Source organism: Pangasianodon hypophthalmus, chromosome 10, assembly GCF_027358585.1.
Source record: "Pangasianodon hypophthalmus isolate fPanHyp1 chromosome 10, fPanHyp1.pri, whole genome shotgun sequence".
Lineage (NCBI taxonomy): Eukaryota > Metazoa > Chordata > Actinopteri > Siluriformes > Pangasiidae > Pangasianodon > Pangasianodon hypophthalmus.
The window spans coordinates 15428181-15450617 of NC_069719.1; the positions used below are offsets into that span (position 1 = coordinate 15428181).

At 39.8% G+C, this 22437-nt stretch overlaps 2 protein-coding genes across 3 annotated transcripts; one reads left to right on the top strand and one right to left on the bottom strand.

The window, feature by feature from the left end:
* Positions 1-1117: 1117 nt before the first annotated feature.
* coq6 (coenzyme Q6 monooxygenase) lies at positions 1118-13145 on the bottom strand. The gene is made up of 12 exons (XM_026933969.3): positions 12785-13145; positions 11430-11564; positions 8318-8376; positions 6435-6561; positions 4963-5093; positions 4769-4876; positions 4569-4631; positions 4290-4397; positions 3189-3391; positions 2812-2927; positions 1902-2068; positions 1118-1241 (listed from the first exon to the last, which is right to left on the bottom strand). The coding sequence occupies exons 1-12, from the start codon at positions 12987-12989 to the stop codon at positions 1212-1214; spliced, it is 1452 nt and encodes a 483-aa protein (XP_026789770.3). The 5' UTR covers positions 12990-13145; the 3' UTR covers positions 1118-1211.
* Positions 13146-13365: 220 nt separating this feature from the next.
* On the top strand, positions 13366-22344 carry fam161b (FAM161 centrosomal protein B). 2 transcript variants are annotated; one of them, XM_053237619.1, is made up of 9 exons: positions 13366-13489; positions 15761-16083; positions 16452-16936; positions 17166-17503; positions 18008-18129; positions 18307-18478; positions 19247-19342; positions 19470-19648; positions 19933-22344. In XM_053237619.1, the coding sequence occupies exons 2-9, from the start codon at positions 15818-15820 to the stop codon at positions 19997-19999; spliced, it is 1725 nt and encodes a 574-aa protein (XP_053093594.1). In that variant the 5' UTR covers positions 13366-13489; positions 15761-15817; the 3' UTR covers positions 20000-22344. The 2 variants fall into 2 exon arrangements, with proteins under 2 accessions (XP_053093594.1, XP_053093593.1); XM_053237618.1 differs by having other exon boundaries at positions 13374-13537.
* Positions 22345-22437: the final 93 nt, after the last annotated feature.

Here is a 22437-nt window from a genome sequence, read left to right on the forward strand (position 1 = left end):
CCAAAGTTTGATTTAATTGTGTAGAAGACTCTGCATTCTTTTTCAGTGACAGTGTTTACGGCCAAACAGACAACAGCACTGCGACTTAACCCATTACAAGTTTAAGATGTTTTCAGATCGAGTCTTCTACGCAGGGCAAAGTGAAATATATATATATATATTTTTTTTACTTCTTTTCTGAAAACCATGCCTGGTAGTGTTTACGTAGGATGTACTGTAATTAAGCAGTGTTGTGGGATGAAGCGGCACCAAGTCATTTGCACACAGCAGGAACTTAAATTAATATAATACAGAGGAAGCGCAGGGCGTCATGCTCTTCCTGCAGTAAGTTTAGTTTAGTAATGAAGCTACTGAATAAAATTGGACTTAAATAGCAGCCTTGTTTCATCCCACAGGGTTGTCTGCAGAATTCTCTTCCGTTCTGGTCAGTGTTCATTGTATATATACTCTCATGACAGTTTTTTTTAAATTTTTTTTTTATGTTTGACAGTTATGTTAATAAGGGCATGAAGAGAATGGATATGGTGTGCAATTTGGGGAAAAAGCCAGTCTGGTTCCTGCTTAGGGTGGTATGTTTTAAAATAAAGGCAAAAATATGTTTTTTCTTTTAAGTTTCATAAAAACTGTTTTTAAAGCCACTTCAGTATTGCAGTCTAAGTGTTGCTCAAGTCTGTCTTTGTGTTTTTGCTTTTTTGCTTTATATACTTCTTAGGTGTTGTCAAAATATTTCAGAGTCTTCCTGAAACCAGTCCTGTTTAGGATTTGAGATTGAGATTTAAATTTTATGGCTTCATTTAACCTAGCATGGATGTCATCCGAGTTTGTGGAAAGGAAATACTTCAGTACTGCTTTTGTTCATGTTCAGTTGAATTTCTTGTAGGTTTAGTCACATAGCATTGAGTTTAAGCACTGGAAGGGAGTGTGTTTGTATATGTGTCTGACGTACAATGTATTTCGTCAACTGTCATTGCTTTATCAGACCAAGCTATACATCTGTAATTATGCAAGGCTTGCTGGTGTGGTTATATAATAGCATTACCTGCTTTTGTAAAAGGTGTAAAGGGTAAAATATGAATGTCCTCGTGGCAAAAGTAAACATCTGATACAAAGATGCATATGACTTAAAATAGAATTTATTAATTTATACTTTTACATACATTCTGTAGACAAAATTTCCATGCCATCTTGACCCACAAGCCTCCGTGTGTCATTCACTTGCTGGCGTATGCAATAATCTGCTCCTGTGGACATAGAAGACAAAATATACAACTAAAAATATATAATGATTATAAAATTCATCATTGGTCACTCATACTGCACATGAAATGTACAAAACTAAGAATTTTTTTTCATCTCCTACTGTGTGTGAGATAGCCTCAAAGTCTCCCAGGACAAGCCTTTACAACAAGATATGGTCTTGTTGGTAGATTCTGCTTAGTAAAGGAATCGGGCTGTTTCATATGAGTAGCCTGTAATAAAAGGAGTGTGAAAACACAAGCCAATACCGCTTGTGCACAGGCTTGCAACCCCACCCACACTTTCAGTAACAGTAAATTTGATGCTAAACTTAGCTGTAGTAGTAGCTCCTGACCATGTAAATTACAGACACAGTTCAGCGTCTAAAAGCATGTAATCAGAGGACAAGATGGGGGACAGGGTTGAAGAGAGGGAGCTCTCAGAGGAAGCAAAATAGGGAGCATAATGAAGTGATATGAAGTAGAATGATAGTTGGAGTGACACGAGAGTCACAGATGACAGATGAGGACAAAGAGAAATTTGTTAAGAAGAAAAACGTTAATTTCAAAAGCAAGACGTCAACAAGCACCACCGTTCATATTAGAATAATTTTGAGACAATGAGCTGGATTGGAGAACACAAACAGCTGCGCACTGAGTTCTTACTTTGAGAGGTGGCAGAGCGTTAGTGGCCTGGAGGCCAAAGGTTCTCAGCAGCACCAGCGGAGCGACGTTAGTGGAGTAAAGTCTCTTCATGAGGTCAACGGCTGCCATCATGGGTAGATTGTGCCGCTGGCGCTCAGTTTCATACTCCAGCAGGTGCTGCATGTCGCCTGGAGGCCAAAGCACAAGATGCTTATAATGTCTTTTTTAAAATGTATATTTAAAAGTATAACCAATGTTATAATATAATAATATCGCTGTGCCTGCTTTTCAATCTCCACTGTTAGCAAAGGTATTTTAGTATGTTAAGAAACATAAATATGTGCTACTTCAAAGACCGTGAACACCAAAGAAAAGCACAGATATCAAAACAAAACTGGATTTCAATTCATGGCTCTTTAAAAAAAAAAAAAAAAAAAGATTTCCATTTTAGTTCTTGGCAGCATGGGAAATAAAAACATAAAATTAACTGGTTTGATATATAATAAAACTCAAGAGTTTTTCCCTTGTTTGAGCAATGGAAAAGAGCTTAGGAAACCATGCATTGAGGATTATGTCTAGAGACATGCTGATCTCAAGTCTGAGGTCTAAGGTATGAAGGTTAATATCAAGTCTATTCAGTAAGATAGGGGTAGAATTTCCGACCACAAACCCTCAAATGTATTAGAACTTTCCTACAAATTTAAATGGTTATTCCTTATGCAATGTGTATGTGAGATCTGGAATAGCAGCCTTGGATTTTGCCTCATGCTCCATCAATTCACAAGCACATTTCTAGCTTGTGACATGGTACTATTTGTTTATGCTTATTAAATAAAAACACTATATATTTGAATCTATGAATATGTGGCATATAAAAAATGAAGGTAGACAAACTGACATCTATTCCGGCTATTTGTTTTGGAATACTTACCAAGGTCTTTGCCATTGAATGCTGCTTGGCTTAGCACCCGTGTCAAACAGACCACATCCCCAAATCCTAGATTGGCACCTTGGCCTGCCAGAGGGTGTACTCTGTGTGCAGCATCTCTAAAGGAAGACAAATAAATAAACCATTGTGTAAATCACAGACTCAATAGCTGGAACCTACTGACATCTAAATCTAAAAGAACACACACATAAATCATAAATTCATTTTGACACGGACATATCTCTAAATGGCTACAATGGGAAAAAAACAATAACTTTGTACACAGGCGAGTTTCAGCAAAATGAATGAGACAAAACCATGTGGTTTGCAAAAAAAAAAAACCACTAACTAGTTTTCACAAAGGTCTCAGATGCACATACCCAATTAGGGCTACTCTGTGGCGGATGTACTCAGAGGCATGGCCCATTCCCAGAGGGAACATGACCCGGCTCTTAGGGCCAATAGCCGCCACGCTGGGTGGAAGCTGGCGGGTGGAGGCGCCATTGGGCATGAGGATGGAAAGGGCATGGCGGAACAAGGAACCGGCAGCCTCCACCAGGTCAGACTGGTTCTCATTACTCCACTGTACAGAGTGAAAAAACAAAACCAAACGAGATAAGAATGAGAAGGGTCTAAACACAGTGAAGGAACAAATTGTACACCAAACATTTTGTGCTACACAGCTGTCTATCAAACAAATACCTGTCGAAAATTTTTACACGTGTCCCTTTAATGAAAACAACATTGCTTAGATGACACTGCAAAGCTGAATACTGAGTAATGTGATTTATTTCTTGATGCACATAAAGACTGATAAGTTAAGCAAGGGCAGCAACAGAAGGGGCATGACAAACAAAAGACATTAAGAAGGGTATTGTTTCCTTCTAAACCCCACCAACTCTTTATCCTGTATAACCCTAAAATTATGCTAAAAATGTAGAGATAGAACTATCATTAATGTCTATTGTTTCACATCTATTTTTTTACAACTCATCAGTCTTTTTGTGAGCTAACAGCTGTGCAATAAAATTAAAGGAAGACACTGAGCAGACCACAAATTTTTCTACATTTGGTCTGAAGAAACGCGATAATGAACAACACTGGCAAGCTAAATGTTCAATAAGCAAACCAGTCATCAGGGCAGGCATGACTCAAGCTCACGGGCCTGTGACCAGCAGGCTCAGCAAAAATAGCCAGCTTGGGAACAGGGATGCATTTCTGAACTAGAGCTATGAGGTGTGTATGTGCATGAGGGCCAGGTTGAAGACTTTAAGCCCTGAGGACTAGCCAAGCCATGACTACTCTTTAACATTTTCTTTGAAGAGACAATCCAAAACTGGGAAACATGAAACTTAAAAACAGACTTGTGGCCAAGAAAACAATACAATCAAACGACTCTGCTTGCTATGATATGTAAGAAATCTCCTCAGTGAAGGATCCACAGTATTCTCAAATGAACTTGGGGATGAGTGTGGACTCACAAATGCATTGTTAATGGCATCCACAAAACTCTCTTCATCCATCTGAAGAAGCTCCTCTGCATGGTGATGACTGGTGGACCAAACCAGAGAGCTCTGTGTGTCTGACAACTATATACCACACACAAAAAAAATTGATGAAATCCATTAAAGAATACATTTTCTTTATCAAGAATTTTCTATTCAGCAGCTGTATAATGCAGCTAGAACTATAATCCAGCTCCACTGCCTGCCTGACCTCAAATATCAATCCACCTCATTCCACAGTCAGTGGCAGCTTACCGGCAGCATTGCAATTGGCCCGGTTGGGAGGAACCTCTGCCATGCCACATTGTTTTCAGTAGGCTGTGCATACAAGAAAACACAAGATGACAGAGTTAACTCAAGCGAAATGAAATACTTTTAAACAAACCAAAGCACTCTGATTACAAATGAAGAACCGCGCACACACAATGGAGTTTACATTCTTGCTCACCACATACCTCAGATAAATGTAAAACGGCCACTACGGCAGACTGGTCGTAATTCCACTTGACAGTGGGAATCCCTGCCTTGCTCCGTACCATGGAGTTGGGTCCATCTGCCCCAATCTGGCGGAGCGAGCAGCATAGTACTTTATTTTCACAATACCTTTTTTATAAGGCTAACACTGAGCAGATCCCTACATTCTTCTCACCAGCAGCTTGGTCTGCAAGGTGCGTCCATTGGCTAATGTCACCTGGACCCACGGGATGGAGTCAGCCACCTGGAAAGGCCTGGGCCAAGTGTACTTCACCACCTTCGTTCTGTACTGCACTTCGACTTGATCTAGGTGAGGAAAAAAAGGAAATATATTAGAATAAGTCAAGCATTTCAGAGAACATGGATCTCAAATACTGATCTACTTGTATAATCTACGTATATTCTGGGTAAAAACCATAACGCATTTCCAAAAACATAATTAAGCATCATGCAAAATACAAGACACAAACCCCAAAACCTTAAGGCAAACACATCAAAACCTTTTCTTCTCAAGTAGCAGAAAATAGAAACGCTAACGACTATTTGCATTTGGAGACTATCCTGTCCGCTAAACTCAACACTAGTGACAAATATTGGCTTCTTAAGTCATCCAAAGCCAGTGGTGGCCAAAAGAGGCAGGTTAAGACTACAAAAAGTAGTCTGAACACTGAAAATGAAAAAGAAAGGTCCACTTGCACATGAACAGACACGTGTTGCCACATCTACTGAGTGCAAAATATATATATTTTCTTCAAAAGGCGTGACAAAGCAGGGTGAAGATTTCATTTGCAGAGGCTGAGAGCAGCTTGGCTAATTGCAACAATTTGTTGCAACTGAATACCGTCAGCATTCAGAGCTTGTGAGTGTGCTCCAGTGTGAAATGTGGTTTTTGAATGGGTCAGTAGACTACTGCACGTGTCTGCATGTCTCGTGGAAACTCTATTTCTCATGGAAACTGTAACTCTAATCATGTGCTACATGATTGAAGTAGCAGAGAAAACATGAGCCCATCAAAGAGCCTAGGTCCTTAAAAAAATCCAAAAGGGAAAAAGTACAAATAAACAAAAGCACCGGGCAGGAAGGAACAGTTTGTGGCGACACCATGTGCCAGGGCAGCCGTAGAAGCAACTGGGTGCACACCAGGCTCTGGTTCACAGGCCCCGTTAAGCACCAGGGGAAGCTCCCGCGAGCAGAAGAAAAACAGCAATAAACAGCAAGCACCACCATGCAGTCAGTGGAAAACTGAAGGCTACAGAGTAGCAGCAGCCACAAATCGAAAACCAAGTTGTAGAAAACAATATTTACAACATCAGTTCGTAACTGATGTTGACAGGACAACAATTTTAATCCCAATCGTTAGTTTACGTGAATCAAAGTTCATCTACATTACACTTGCCCAGTTGGCTGACACTTTTATCCAAAGCATTTTTTTTTTCAACTGAGACAGGATACAACACAGCAGTTGGGTGTTTGCTCAAAGACCCAGTGGTGGCAAGTTGGTTGGCAGTCATGGTTGGCAGTGCCAGGAGCTCTCATCCTTCTGGTCAATAGCCTAAAGCCATTAACCACTGAGCCAACACTTCCTCAGGTTCCCAAAAACAAACATAATTAACAGCAATTAATCAAAGATTTAAAAAAAATGGTTACCAGAGAGAGTCTGAAGCTGCCTGGTGAGAGCAGCCACAATGACGTCGTTCTCCACAATGTACGCCATCTCATCCTGCAGATTCTCCTTATCGAACGTGATTAAGGCGTCTGAACAAGCATCCCAAACCTAAAGCAAAAGGCAAAACAGCTGTTATCCTAAATGTCACTCAGGTTCTATTTCTGGAATACCAAAAGTATGAAGTAGAACACATCAAAGCTGTTCGACTACAGCCTAAAGTCTGGCCAAAAACACCAAGCAAACAGAAATCTGAGTTGGGCAAAAACCATCAACACCCCTGAGTTACTTGGTTAAACTGGGAAGCACTCTGAGGCAAAGAAATATCAAACAATTCTTTATGTGGGTTTACACCTGTATTTATAGTTAGGCAAATAGTAAATAATGAATACGTGAACATCGCTCTCAAGCTGACTTTTCTGTTTGCTGCAGTTTTTAAAGATGGATTGCTTTTCTAGCTGTAAAATATTATTTTTGCTTTTACACACAAACATGATTTAGGTGTTGAAACAGTTGCTCTTTTAAGACCTCAACCGACTTGTTACTAAAGTGACAGGGAATAGAATGCAAAGGATTTTATCTTTTTAGTCATAAAGCACTTGGGATATGCCCATACTAAAACCACTAACAGTGTTGGGTTTGCACTTTTTCAAACATGGCTGGGTGGACGATTTAAAACGTGACCAAACCCAGAATTACAAGGATTTTACACATAGGAAAAACACTGCTGTTGATAACTCTCATGCTGCTGTGTGTTGCTATGTACGTTTAGTCACTGCCATCATTCACAACGAGCATTTTCACACTGCTATTTTTGCTCCAGAGATAACAGAAAAGGTACAAGCCACTTTGGCTATCTGATAACTCTGTAGGGAACCTCCAAACCTTTAAAATACACTTTCTGGTAGCTGGCATTTCCCAAACCCATTTTGGTCTTTTTCCTCTAACCACTTGGTCTTAATTGGAGGGTGAAAGGGAATCTTGTTAGGTTGACCTCAATCCATTGCAATTCTTTCCCTTGTTTGAACATAAACACATACACAAGACAGAAAAGAGAGGGGTTACGGGGTGCAGAAAAGGTACAGCGAGTGAGGGATACCATATAGTGGCCTCTTTTGACATCCCTTCACTTGCCCAGAAACCACAGGATTTCTTTTTGCCTGGAGGAAGGCCACATCTTACGAAGTGGACCTGCATTTCTAGAGGAGTGTAGAAACCAAGGGTGCTTTGCTGCTGACCTCTGGGCTCTCCGCAGCTTTTTTCCCCTCTAGGCCGTTTTCCCAATGTAGTTTCCTAATTAGTAGACAGCGAACTAGCCACTAGTTGAATCTGCCATGATTTATCGTGACTGCACAGTAAATGAGGTACAAAACCTGCTGCATTAAGGCAATGCAAATTTTGTGGACTAACTTATAATTATATTATAGTATACTTTACAAGAACTTTTACGCTTTTGACTTGATGCCCCCACAGAACAATTTCTTGTGCCATAATTTCATGTGAAGAGCATACATGTGAAATAATTATGTTTATTTCAGCTTCTCTCATCATTTTACCTATACCTCCTGAAAATGTGTATGTCATGTCCTTTCAATTATAACTCTTCTTGTTGTTAAGTACAGTAAGAGCATATTTATTTTTGGTCACATAACACTGGCTCACTACTTTGTCAAGTGGCTCATTTCAAAGTTGGAACAGGAAAAAAACTCCACCCAAAATAAGAAAAGGGTTTCTCACCACTGTGTGGACTGCGTACAGAACCCAGAATGTTTCATTAAAACGCTATATATTGATTTCATTTTTCTTAACATTTTAACACACTCACACTCATTTTGTTTACAATGATTCGGTCAGATCGTATACAAACCTGCATTTTCTGATAGGGTTTGCATCTCAGATTGACTATATGATCCCAAGCTCCAAGACCTGTTACATAAAAAGACATAAGCTGAGTCACTGCATGAGTAAGAATTCATGTGGATTAGTAAAACAATCAGGTTTTGCCAAATGCTGACTTGATCACACCTACACATGTGACTTAATCTGTTAAATGACTTTTCCATGCATTGTAGTTAAGCCACTACTTTAAAATGAGATGACAAATCTGAATTGGGGCAAGCCAGAAGAATTAAACACAATGAGCCTGTTGTTTTTAGGTCAGAATGTAAAGAAGAAAAACTCTGTATGACACCATGATTAATTACTGAGTGTCATTATGTGTTTCAACAAATTTAATCTGTATTTATTTCCATTTCCTAAATTAGTAATACTTTCAAATGCAATTTAAAAGCCCTATAATATGATGCATTCCTGGTTGTAAAATGCCTCTTTCTAAAGCAGACAAACACTATTGCCCACATATACCACCAATTTTCTCAAATTGCCCCATACAAGCCACTTTGAATATGGTAATGGAACAAAATGAATAGGAGCAAAGGACATACATCCAAATTTCCAAATGAGCCGTGTGCAAGCCTCCTTTATCCTTTGACCTACTTCCTGTTGAATCTTCTATCCACAAGCATTGCTGCAAATAGGCTTAATGACAGCGTCCTCTCTATGCGCTTTGCTATGATTGGAGCAGATGTACTTTCTTCCTGCTGGGAGCCCTTTCACTGTATAATGCCCCTCAATTAACCAGAGCGCTGCCTCTAAATGAACCCTTACACGGCTCATCATGCACCAAGAAAGACACAGGGCCAGTTGTAATGCGGTGCAGGATGACTTAATTTAGGCATTGCCACTATGGCAAAATAAATATATAAATATATATATAACATCACGATATGTAAAGACACTATACATGGCTATAGTTAGTTTTTCTGAGGTTTGCTAACAAGCTGAAAGCAACACAATGCATCAGCAAAACAGCTGTGCCACACTCTAAAACATCTACGGAAAAACTGAGTTCATTTGCTGTTTACAAAAAATTTAACAAGGATTACATCATTCAGACCTGACACACATCAGAAGACTTGTCTACAGTTGCACTTTCCATCACTGTATGGCAAATTCAGCAATTTGGTCTGGATGTTTAGTGTAAAATTCTTTAAAATACTTAAGCATTTGTTTGACACTTCGTATAAATTTGAGTTATTTTGTCCGAGACTGCTATGTCACTCATGCAGGCAAGCCATGATTCAGCAGTGAAACAGACATGTACTTTACTTGACAAATTGCATCACACCAATACACAGTATGCAATAAGCAAGAAAAATATTCAATTATATCAACCATTTGATCTTTATTTTAAGTACTCCACCAAAATAAGAACATTTATACTGAATGATACGGAGCTATTATGCTGACTAAATCCGTTTATCTCTAACTACTGACTACATAATATTAAATTGGCTGATAGACTTGGGTACTATAAATTTAGCTCCTTAAACATAGTGATGTGTAGTACTGTTAAAACAATATTTTTCTTAAGCTGGATCCATGGTTTGGCTGGAGGCCTTGTTGTCTATCTCCTTTAGCATCTGTTGACTCATAAGTCAGTACATTCTGTATAGCATTTTTTTTAAACAATAGACACAAGGCTACGCACTTCAGCACGTGGCGGCCCTGCACTGTGAGTTTGCGTGGTCTACTGCTTCGTGACTGAACTGTTGTCACTCCTAGACTCTTCCATTTCTCAATAATAACTCTCACAGCTCAATAATAACATTCATGAGGCAGATCTAGCAGGGGAGAAATCTCATGAACTGACTTGTGGCATCCTATGACAGTGCCATGTTAAAAGTCCTGAGCTCTTCAGTATGACCCAATCTACTGCCAATGTTTGTGTATGGCTGATTTTATACAACTGTTAGCAATGGGTGTGGCTGAAACACCTCAACTGAATAATTAGGCTGGGTGTCCACATACTTTTGGCCATATAGTGTATATTAAGACAAATGTTTATTCAGCACTCTAGTTTTACCCACACACACACACACACACACACACACACACACTTTAATTAGCACATCACTTAAAGAGATAATCAATTATTATGCAATTAAAAGTTGAAGTCCTTGTACTGTGGACAGATTTGTGCTTGCGGTTCAATCTGTTGTCTGTCTCTCTCTCTTTCTCTCTGTCACTCACACTCAGCCTGAGTGAGATTTAATCAGAGAAATCTGATCCACACTCGACATACTGAGAGTTCCAGCGCGCTGCCAGGAACAGAACAAGCCTTAGGTGTACTAAACACACACAACAACAGAATCATGTCTATAATACAGTGTGCTTGCCATCATCCTGGACTGAACCTGGATTGCTGAAGATTGGAAAAAGGCCAGGTGACCTTTTTCCAATCTTCAGCTGTGCAGTTTCTGTGAATCTCTGCCAACTGTAGCCTCAGGTTTTTGTTCCTGGCTGACAGGAGAGGAACCTGATGTGGTCTTCTGCTGTTGTAGACAATCCATCTCGAGGTATGGTGTGTCATGCATGCTGAGATGCTTTTCTGCTCAGCACGAGTGTAACGACTAGTTATTTTAGTGATCATAGCCTTCCTGTCAACACAAACCATTCTGACTGTTCTCCTTTGACCTCTCAAATCAACAAGGCTTTTCCGCCTGTAGAACTGCTGCTCTCTAGATGTTTTTTGTTTTTCACAACATTCTGTGTAAACCCTAGAGACTGTTATGAGTGACAATCCCAGCAGATCAGCAGTTTCTGAAATACTCGAATCAGCCTGTCTAACACCAAAAACCACGCAACAAAGGCACTGAGATCACACTTTTCCCCATTCTGATGTGTGATGTGAACATTAACTGAAGCTCTGACAGTTGCATGAATGTGCAGGTGTACAAGTTTTCCTATTAAAGTGGATGCTGAGTGAATGTAATGAGAGAATTAGACAAAAGCGTTAGATAAAATTGTCTAAAACTGCATGGAGTCAAACTGAACTGAATGAGATGTCTGCTAAACACAGCCTGAATAGATGATTTAATGCATAGGTTTAAAACCAGGTGTGCTGATGTGTAATATACCACTGAGGAGTGTTGCTGAACCCGGGCTGATAGAGCTGACCCGTGTGCTGTAAACCTTGGGCACCTGGTCCATCTCTTTCTTGGGGCCAGCTTCCAATAAAAGAATCTTTCTGCCTTGCAAATTCGGATCAAAGCCTGAGGAAACAAAAACACACAGATCATCACTGAAATCGTACATTTTTCCACTTGTAAGATTCTGTTATTCATAGTTTGAAGATTGGTCTTTTCAGCAGTGTCTGTGTTTGTGAATGAGTGAGTGACTGAGTGTGTTAGCTGAAGGGATAACAGACAGAGGCACAAAAATTGTACACCTGTTTCAGGTTCAATTCGTGAAAATTAAGTTATTAAAAACGCATAAGTTATTAATCAACTTATCAATCACACTGTTAAACTGTTTTTTTTTAGTCCATAATTTTCATCCTGTACCCAATATATCATTATTAATTTTGTAATTGATTGTCATATTGTCTCGTCACTTATTAGACTTTGTGGCAGAAAATTAGTTCTTATACTATACATTTACAATATGAGCTACAACAACAACAACAAAAAAAAGATTTCTGCTGTATCACTATTTTTTGACACCTCTTCTTCTTATTTCTTATTCAATTCTGATTTTTAAAATGCAACTTTAATTTAGTATTTAATGCACAGTCTAAAGAGGAGTAGGCCAGGTTTCCATTTCACTGCAAGTTATATACTGTATATAATTGTGTATATAAAAATAAAAATCTTGAATCTTGTCTCCAAGTGCTTTTAAAGAATAGATATTTCCTTGAGAATGGCAATCTGAGTGATTTCTGGGACACACACACTGAAGGACACAGGATGGAGGAGTCGCTGAGGCATCAGTTAATAAGCATCTCTAGTCTTGTAAAATTGTTGGCTCCTTCGAGCACTTATTAGTCTCTTATGAGTTACTTAAAAGACATGAATCTGATGACTTTTATTTGGATAATAAACAGTCAGCACGTTTTGAATGGTAAATCTCTGCACACTGCAGTGTTTGGATGATAGCAGTGAGGGTTGTTTTATCCAGAGAAAGGACTGGGCTCTTCACCAGATCTGTATGCTGATTGCCTCTTGTGCACGTTTGCACACCAGGACCCCAGAGTGTGTTTTCACTGAAACCGCAATTGCAGTTTTAAAATGTAAAGGCACTCATTCACTGCCTAAACTAAAAACTTCCATCCAACTAAATGAGCACTTCATGCTGAGAAGGGCTGGGGTCAGGGAAAAGTGCAGGGGGAATGAACGTTATGACTGGGCTTTTGGGCCACACTGTACTTAAGCCAATGGTAGGATACTTTCCACAGAGAGAAGGAGCCTAAACTGGCTGTTTTGAAGAAACTCACCTAGCGAGCATGCCATAGCAGTCCCCACCATTCCTCCACCCGATATGATGATGTCGTACACGTCGTGTCCGTGCTCTCCATGCTCAGAGCATGAGTGTCCTGTGCTCAACGCCCTCAGTGTGTTCACACTCCTCACACTCCTCACACTCACACACTGGCGTCCCACTACAGCTGCAGCCTGCTGCACTTTCGCCAAAGCAAACATTTCAGCGAGGGAAGCAGGCGTGTTAAACCACACAGCCTGGTCGCTTTAAAACACCAACCTGAAAAACACAAAACAAAACAACGCAGGTCTCCTTCAGCTGCTCTGTTATTGACAATAGCGCACTAACTGTTTCCTCAGAGAGCCATGTTGACACAGCCGCTCACTCCCACTTCCTGTTTCACAAGCCAATCATTTTAAGAGCCAAGGAATTTTTAAAAAGTCATTTCAGCAGATATATTACATTTCATGAATGGCTATTATGCGAACAATCAAAGATGTTACACTAGAAATATCAGGTTTGTGTTAGAACTGTGGGGAATTTACTCCATACGCGATGTTATGTTTATGTTTAGCGCCATCTTGCGGTGTGGAGGAACATCGCAGTGCAGAAGGGGAAGGAGACTCCGGAGAGCATTGCTGGTGGTTGCTGCGTTTGATACACAGCCAGTGGAAACCTCTTCGAAGACATGAGATGTGAAATATAAAAATCGGACCATTTGGTTAGTGTGTGTTCCCTGCCGACCGCCGCTTCAAATCACATGTCGCCGGTGAGAAGACACAAAAAAATCGCATTGACGTAGAATCTATAGAATCTCTCAACATCTTGCTATCAGTTAATATTCATTATAAACTATTTATGCGCATATGCAAGGATACGTGAATGCATGCCTTATGGATGTGGGAAGTGCTTGTTTCTACGAGATTTCCGCAAAAATAATGGTGTGTTGTGTGTCGGCGTCGCGGTTGCCATAGTAACGGCAGCCAGCTTTCCGCGCGCGGTGTCGTTCAGTTGAGAAAATGTAACTCACGAAGCATCAGTGTCGAATGTTTTCTGATGAAAATCTTCTGATCGGCCTGCTGACTGCTAAAAATAATCCCAGATAATGTCATTACATAAACTGCACTTCGATCAACACTCACTGGCCATTTTATTAGATACTATTAGATACTAACTACCACATGTCCATCTGTTGATACTCTCTACGCCATCTTTCTGTCTTTCTACTTCCTCTGGGTGGTCGATTATTTTCAGCACAGCACTGACATGGTAGTGAGCATGATAGTTATATCAGGTCCAGCAGAGGTGCAGGAATGAACACATCAGGTCCAGCAGTGGTGCAGGAATGAACACTTCAGGTTCAGCAGTGGTGCAGGAATGAACACATCAGGTCTAGCAGAAGTGCAGATGTGAACAATTCAGGTCCAGCAGAGGTGCAGGAATGAACACGTCAGGTCCAGCAGTGGTGCAGGAATGAACACATCAGGTCTAGCAGAAGTGCAGATGTGAACAATTCAGGTCCAGCAGAGGTGCAGGAATGAACACTTCAGGTCCAGCAGAGGTGCAGGAATGAACACATCAGGTCTAGCAGTGGTGCAGATGTGAACACATCAGGTCTAGCAGTGGTGCAGATGTGAACACATCAGGTCTAGCAGTGGTGCAGGAATGAACAATTCAGGTCCAGCAGTGGTGCAGGAATGAACACTTCAGGTCCAGCAGAGGTGCAGATGTGAACACATCAGGTCTAGCAGTGGTGCAGATGTGAACACATTAGGTCTAGCAGTGGTGCAGGAATGAACACTTCAGGTCTGGCAGTGGTGCAGGAATGAACACTTCAGGTCCAGCAGAGGTGCAGGAATGAACACATCAGGTCCAGCAGTGGTGCAGATGTGAACACATCAGGTCCAGCAGTGGTGCAGATATGAACACATCAGGTCCAGCAGTGGTGCAGATATGAACACTTCAGTTCCAGCAGAGGTGCAGATATGAACACTTCAGGTCCAGCAGAGGTGCAGATGTGAACATTTCAGGTCCAGCAGAGGTGCAGATATGAACACTTCAGGTCCAGCAGAGGTGCAGATGTGAACATTTCAGGTCCAGCAGAGGTGCAGATATGAACACATCAGGTCCAGCAGTGGTGCAGATATGAACACTTCAGGTCCAGCAGAGGTGCAGATGTGAACATTTCAGGTCCAGCAGAGGTGCAGATATGAACACATCAGGTCCAGCAGAGGTGCAGATATGAACACTTCAGGTCCAGCAGAGGTGCAGATATGAACACTTCAGGTCCAGCAGAGGTGCAGATATGAACACTTCAGGTCCAACAGAGGTGCAGGTTCGAACACAACAAATTCAGCAGTGGTGCAGGTATGAACACATCAGGTCCAGCAGTGGTGCAGATGTGAACACATCAGGTCCAGCAGAGGTGCCGGATACGAACACATCAGGTCCAGCAGTGGTGCAAGTCAAAAAACATAGAGACCAGCATTCTATGGGCAGAAACAGATGCTGAAAAAGCAGAGGAAGATTAACACATGCTGTGCATGATGAGTTATAGTTTCTAAATGTGCACATGGAAGGTACACCAAGATACGTGTGTGTAATAAAATGGACATTAAGTGTACACATGGTACAGAAAGGCCAGAAATGCTGCTGTACCTGGCAGACTCTTGCAAGTGCCATACATGCATCTGGTCAGTCTCTTGTTGGTACCTTTCCACTGTTGACTAGGTAGAAGAGAGCTGACAGACTGACCATAAACACAGTCAGTCATTGTGTACCTAAAAATAGCACAGGTCTGCTACGTGTGCCTGATAAAATTGCCAATGAGTGTTTGAGGTTATATTTTGATGCACTTCCAAAAAATTCAAAGTACAAAGGTTTTTTGATTCCCGCATTTTAGTTGCATCTTTCCATATGCACCTGCTGCTGCTTTCCAGGCCCCTTAGGTTTTTCTTTTATAAAAGGTGACATGTATCTATCCTCTTCCCAGACCTGTCCCCCCTTAGAGGATTCTGAGTGTGAAGAGATACCTGATGAGGAAGTCAGGATGAGAGCTTCAGAGAACCTGCAGTCCTTCCTAGAGGACAGGGAGAAGTCTGACATCCTTCTGGAGCTGCATTTAGAGGCCCTGAAAACTTCACACCGACAACATCTTCAGCAGATCAAGCTGCAGCACCAGGCTAGTCTAGAGAGCCGGACTCTGCAGAACTCACTGCTCTCCACAAACTCTAACACTCCACTAAAGACCAACATACCACAGGGAAATCTCCATAGTGATGAAGGCAACACCAAAAGCAGAGGAAGTATTTACCTGTAAGTTCAAGCTCTTCTGATTATAAGACTGGCTTGTTACAGATATAGCACTGGATAATTTGTTTGGTTATACCCATCAATTCTCACATTCTGTTCACTATTTAGCCTGCTAATATCCCACTAATCCAGGGCATCTCTTGATTTTATAGAAACACAACAGTAAAACCTGTTTAAAAGTCCACAAATACATTGTATCTTAGTTTCAGTTATTAAAAGTGTAAACAATACTCTTTTAAATAGACAAACAAATCTCCTTCACATGCTTTAAATACTTTATTTCACTTTGTTAATGTCTGGTAGAAATGAATATAATCTCTGTAATAGAAATATGAATTTGAGGCATGAGTTTAAAATGACTTCATGTTCAGGTTTAATAGACCACAGAGATCCTCTTCCACACCTGACCTGAGCTCCAAGATGAGCCAGCACAAGCCTCTTAACTCTTCTGGAACCTTGAGATCTACCATGACCCTTTCACAAGATCCCTGGAAAAAAACACACCTCTGTGACAAAGAACCTAAACAAGTCACAACTGACAAAGAAGAACTGGACTGGGCTGAGTGTCAGAAACAGTTTCGAGTATCACCTGTACCGGAGCACATCTTCAAACTCCTTTATGACAATATTATAAAGGAGCAGGAACGTGTGAGGCAGGAGGGACGGCAGCAGAGGAAAGAGTTCCTTCTATCCATACAGAAACCCTTTAGGTTTCACCAAAGAGAGAAGGGGAGAAGGGACAGGCTGAAGCCAGGGACCAGTGCTGATAAACTTAGTGAAAACAAAAAGGATGATGGAAGGAGAAGATGCATACCTAAAGATGTCACAGACCCAGCAATCTCTGAACAGTTGAAAGGTGCTTTTCAGACAGTTTTTGCTGCCATATATACATGTATCTATAGTATGATTTATTGGAATTTCTCAAACCCATGGTCACTTACCTAATTAGGTAATACTAAAATGATTCAAGTTTATCTATCTTTAAATGATTGGTTCATTTATTATTGGTTCATTTCTTAATGTGATGGTAAATGTCCAACTGTTCATTTATTGTAAACAGTTAGCTTCCTTTAATGTCACTTTAGAAAAGGAGCAACAGAGGAAGATCCGCATCCAGGCCAGGGCTCAGGAGACTCTCAGGGCATCCTCTGCCCCTATCCAGAGCCTGAGTACCAGAGCCGAGCACCAGGCCCGTAGCTCGCAGAGAACCAAGACCAAAGTGCTGGGATTCTTAGAGCAGAGTCCATCTTTCCGACCAAAGATAAATGCTAAGGTGCCAGATTTTGATAAGTTGCACCAGGCCTTCCAGAAAGAGGTGATGGAGAGAACAGAAAGGAGAGAGGTCACTCTCTGCCAGCCGTTCCAGCTACAAACATCAGCTCTTCAACCACGTCACAGCAGAAGCAGCACAGACAAATCACCAGTTGGTTTAGTCTTTTTCTTATTTAGCATTCAGTTTTAAATTTGATGATTTAATGTATATGTTTAAATGGTTAACTCTTTTGGATGGTTGATTCCGATTATATAAGTTGGCGTCTAGATTGTTAACACATTTCTTTAAATTTAAATTTGAAACTCAGTACTTCCCATACACAAACTGATTTAAGAAGCCTTACATTTGAGCAAACTATAGTTAATGTTAATGTTGACAAGGGTGTATTATATTATATTATATTATATTATATTATATTATATTATATTATATTATATTATATTATATTATATTATATTATATTATATTATATTATATTATATTATATTATGCATTTTCACACATTTGGGAGCTGTTTAAAAAAGCTTAGAATCAAATGTTTGATACTAAAATGCCACTCGTGTCTACGTGTTACAAAGTTATATGTTCAGAGATGCTTTAAAAGTTGTAGTAGTTCTTTTACTGAGAAATATGCTGTTTTTCATTTGTCTTTAGAAATATAATGACATGAACATTTTGAAGAGGAGCAATTCATTTAGTGGTTTGACATCATTATCCAGAGATACTCTTCCAACTTACATAACTGATGCTGCCAGGAAAAGATCTATGGCCATAAGGTGAGCAGAATATGGGTGTGATTATAAAGTTATAAAGTACTATCACAGCAAAAATGGCTTTTTATTCTAATATTCCTAATATATAACTGTATTTGTAGCCTATAGGGTTGTTGCAGTTTGAACTATTTCTGATTTCTCTCTCTTCTGTTTTTTTTGTCTTTTTTCCACACAATGCAGAAAGTCTCTGGAGCTGAGAGACAGTAAGGAGCAGCAAAATGCAGAGTGGATGAGACAACACAGAATGAAGTCTCAAGCCATGAGCAGAGGAGTTGTAGCAAGGGCCAAGGCCATGGACCCCCACAGGAGTCTGAAAGAGGTCTTTCAGGAGAAGCTCAAGCAGCATAGGCAAGTGTGCTTTTTTTTTCAATTCTTTTGACTGGAGTGGTCATATAGAAGACAAAACCTTAGCTCCATGTTTGAGCCAGAGTCTATATAGTCTGCTAATAAATGTAAATGTAATTTGACTAGTACAAGAGTGCAAGAGTTTCTGTATCTATATATTAGTTCTCATTTAAGTCACCCTTAATTTAAACAAGACCAGTGTGATCACAGCATGGTTCTCTGTCATTAATCAGATTGCCACAGCACTGCTAGTTTCCAGACAATGTGCACTTTGAAACAAGCTTAGAGCTAATTCTGAGATTGCCAGTGCAATCAGGCTGTGATGGCATTGTAGTGAACTGTGGCCTATGAAGGCTGGCAAAAACTCAAGTAGTGAATAATTAGGGAAAAAAAGACAGTGCAAACCGAGACCCCTGATGTGAAATGACAGCCTCCATCACTTATTCATGCATGAACCCTTTAACCCAAACAGCTTACAGCTTTGATAGGCAAAACACTCATGAGCAATTGAAAATAATATGTTGAAAAAGACTAGCCAGCTTAGCAGCAATTTGACAATCAGAAGATAACTGGAAATTAAAGGTCCAGCTCTAATTTAAGCCAACCTCAATGTAGTGTAGATGTAGTGTCATGTCGGTTTTGGTCTGACATTGCCTGCTGGTGAGATCCCCTGCAGTTCCAGTATAAATCAAATACAGCTTTTTGATGTCTTCTTTAATGATAGAATTAACAAATGACAGCAAATTATGTATTTTTTTCTTCTAACTGCAGACAGGCTGATCAAGAAAGGGTGAAAGATTATAAAAAAGAACTGATTGAGATGAAAGCTCGAGTCTCAGCACGTCCTTACCTCTTTGAACAGGTGTCACAGGTACTCTAAAAGCCATAACTAAATAATGCATACATAGTCTGTGTACATACTGTACAGCCAACCAGAAACCTGCAGTCATGCTGTAATATTTCATTTCCAGTGTGATTTTTAAAACCCTTTCTTGTAGAGAGATGCTAAGAGTGATGCCGAGCGCAGATACAGAAGTACTCTAGAGCAGGAGGGCCTGGATGAAAATTTTGTAAGATCAACGGGAGAAAATGATGAAAGCCAATCATCAGAAAATACAGACACTGATGGCAAAAGTAATGTTGGCGATCACAGCTTTGAAACTGACACTCAGCACAGGTATACAGTCAGATACTCTAAGCTTGAGTGTCTTAGTCTATTACCATAATTGTAATGCTGTTGTCAGGGAGACTTATATGTCAGTTATATGTATATTGTTAGATTTTAGTTCCTTTCTTGAAATTAAAGTTAAACACACATTAAATCTGGAAGTGTAGCATTCCATACGCAGCCCTTTTTATGTAGATTTGTGTTATACTTTTAAGGAATATAAGCATACATACACAACATGTATGATATAATACTGTATGAAAAGAGAGTTTAATAAACTGCTACTGCTGCAGGGAAGGAAGCGGGGATGACAGCGTCCGAAGTGAGGATGGAACAGAAGACGAGAGCGTGAATCCCTAAGGGAAAGGAGTCAGCTGACAGTGAGGGAGCAGTTGGTATTTGGTTAACACAGCATGTCAGATACAAGAACACTCGCACTTTCCTTCAATCAGTTCGGCATTTGAGTCTTGTTGAAAATGTGGTAAGCCATGTAAATCTCAGAGATATAATTTTTTTTCATGGCTTGTGTTTAAATGTTTACATGTCATGTTTGTAAGTGATTTTTATAGGATGATTATGATTCTACTTCGACAAGATGGGTTCTGGCTGTGCAACGTGCTTATTAAGATGAAAATGTCAAAGGCAATTTGGGACTTGTGGATCTAAATTTGTTGGGGGCTACAGAGAGACACTTGCAAGCAAAAAATATCTTCACAAAAAAAGAAAACGAATATTAAAGGTTTTGCATTTGCTTGTCTTCTGCTTATTGCGCATTAAATAATATTTGATGCCATTGCATGTTTTAAAATCTGTGGTGATGTGTCTGGAAGGTTGTACAGTGGAATATTAACAAACAGTAAACAAGGAAAAGTTTACTCAGGGATTCACTAAATCCATTTTCATTCCTCCCTTCTGACAGCTGCAGAGTGAAGGTGATGATGATGGACAACTGCAACACTGTATTTCTGTACTGTAATTATTACCTATAACTGTCACAGAGGAAAGCTTTTTTCTCTGAGCTCAATTTGAATAAATACGGAAATAACAAAATATGAGAAAGTTCCCTTTAGGACAAGGCACATCTGAAATTCACATTGCTGAGATCTCAATCTTGGGGATGAGGTCTGGCTATTTTGAGAACCACAGCACCACTAAAGTCAACGATGGTTATTTATCTATCATAGTAAAAGAAACCCTCATGTCACTGTGCTGCCCCAGCTGCCTGCCACATCAAGAGCTTATACTCTGTCCAGATTTACAGTGAACACTCCCTCCAACCTATTTCTGAATGCCTTGGTGATATATGTTTCATAAATTAAAAGCAAAAAAGTTCCAGCCCATTTCAATGCATTTCATAAATCTTTTGTAGTTGTTTAAATTAAACTTCCATTGCAGTATAATCTGAAAATCAGATTCCATCTAGCATCCTGAAGTCTTCTTTATTTTGTTTCTTCCTGGGAACCCTTCAAGTTTCTCTTTAAAAATGTCCAAAGGGGTCCAAGTAGAACCCCTTTTGGAAGCTAAGAATCTTAATGAATCTAAGGAACCCACGAGTAGCCATTTTAATAAAGTGTTTTATTTTTCTAAAAGTGTATTTGTTTCCTTGAAAGTTCAAATATAACAAAATTCAACTGGAAAAGCTCTAAAAACTAAATAGAGGTTTGGAACATGCATTATTTTTAAAATATATTATATTGTACACTCTCTTAGACCAAAAAGTTAAATCTATAACCCTGAAAGGTTCTTCAGCTCGTGCTTATGGGGGAGCCTTTAAAAAATAAATATAGGGTAAGTCCATAGCTATCCAAAGAACCCCCAAGAACCATTTCTTATTGGAAGCTTTTAAAATAACTTGATGATATTACACTGGCACATCTAACATTATTGAACAAAATTTAAATGGAACATCAGGGATTTGTATAACATGCTAATGTTGCATGTTTTACTGATAGAGTGGAACCTTCCTGAGGAGCCGAGCATCACACATGGTTCCATAAACAACAGATTCACTGTGTATCTGCTCATGCATTCAGTCAAGGTGCTGTGCAGCTCGGGATCTGAGAGACATGTTTGGCCTGAGCATTTAGCATCACATGTTGGAAAGTTCAAGGGCTCCTGCAAGGTCGTCATGGCAACTGTGCTCTCTCCTGCTACCCTGTCATTTCCAAGCACACTCAGTTTCCCGACAGATTGTCCTTCACGATGACAGCACTTCACTCAACCTAGCGCATGCAGTCGATTTGTCTTTTGAACTCGCTGAAGAGGAATTCCAGTTATTAGATGGATAATCCTGTAACACATAATGTTCTGAAAATACATGCAATGAACATTTAGAGCAAACGTGATGAGATGTGATCTTCTGAGGTTTTACACTGAGGAAAATCCATTTCTGAATTTTTACTTGTCTTTTTTTAAACTAACTTAAAATATGTATCAGATCTCAAGCAAAGACAGTTCAGTGCAGTACTCAATGTTCTCTGCGCACACATCACTTCTGTTCATTAAGTGTGTGTGGTGCTGCTCCTTAATACAGCTATATTTCAGTTCTACAGGTTTCCGTTCAGTTATAAACCCTTTCAATGTGTCATAATGGGGCAAAAGTAAGGCTGAAATATTTTAACAACACAATGTAGGAGACTATATATTGGGCACAGGGGTTTACATTGTGAACATCTTTCAGATGATCTTCCTCTCATTTTTGACAAAATGCATTTTCATAAACTATGACATGAGCAAAGTACTACTTGATGTATTATTGCAATACACATATAAAACATATAATACACTTATGGGGGTTT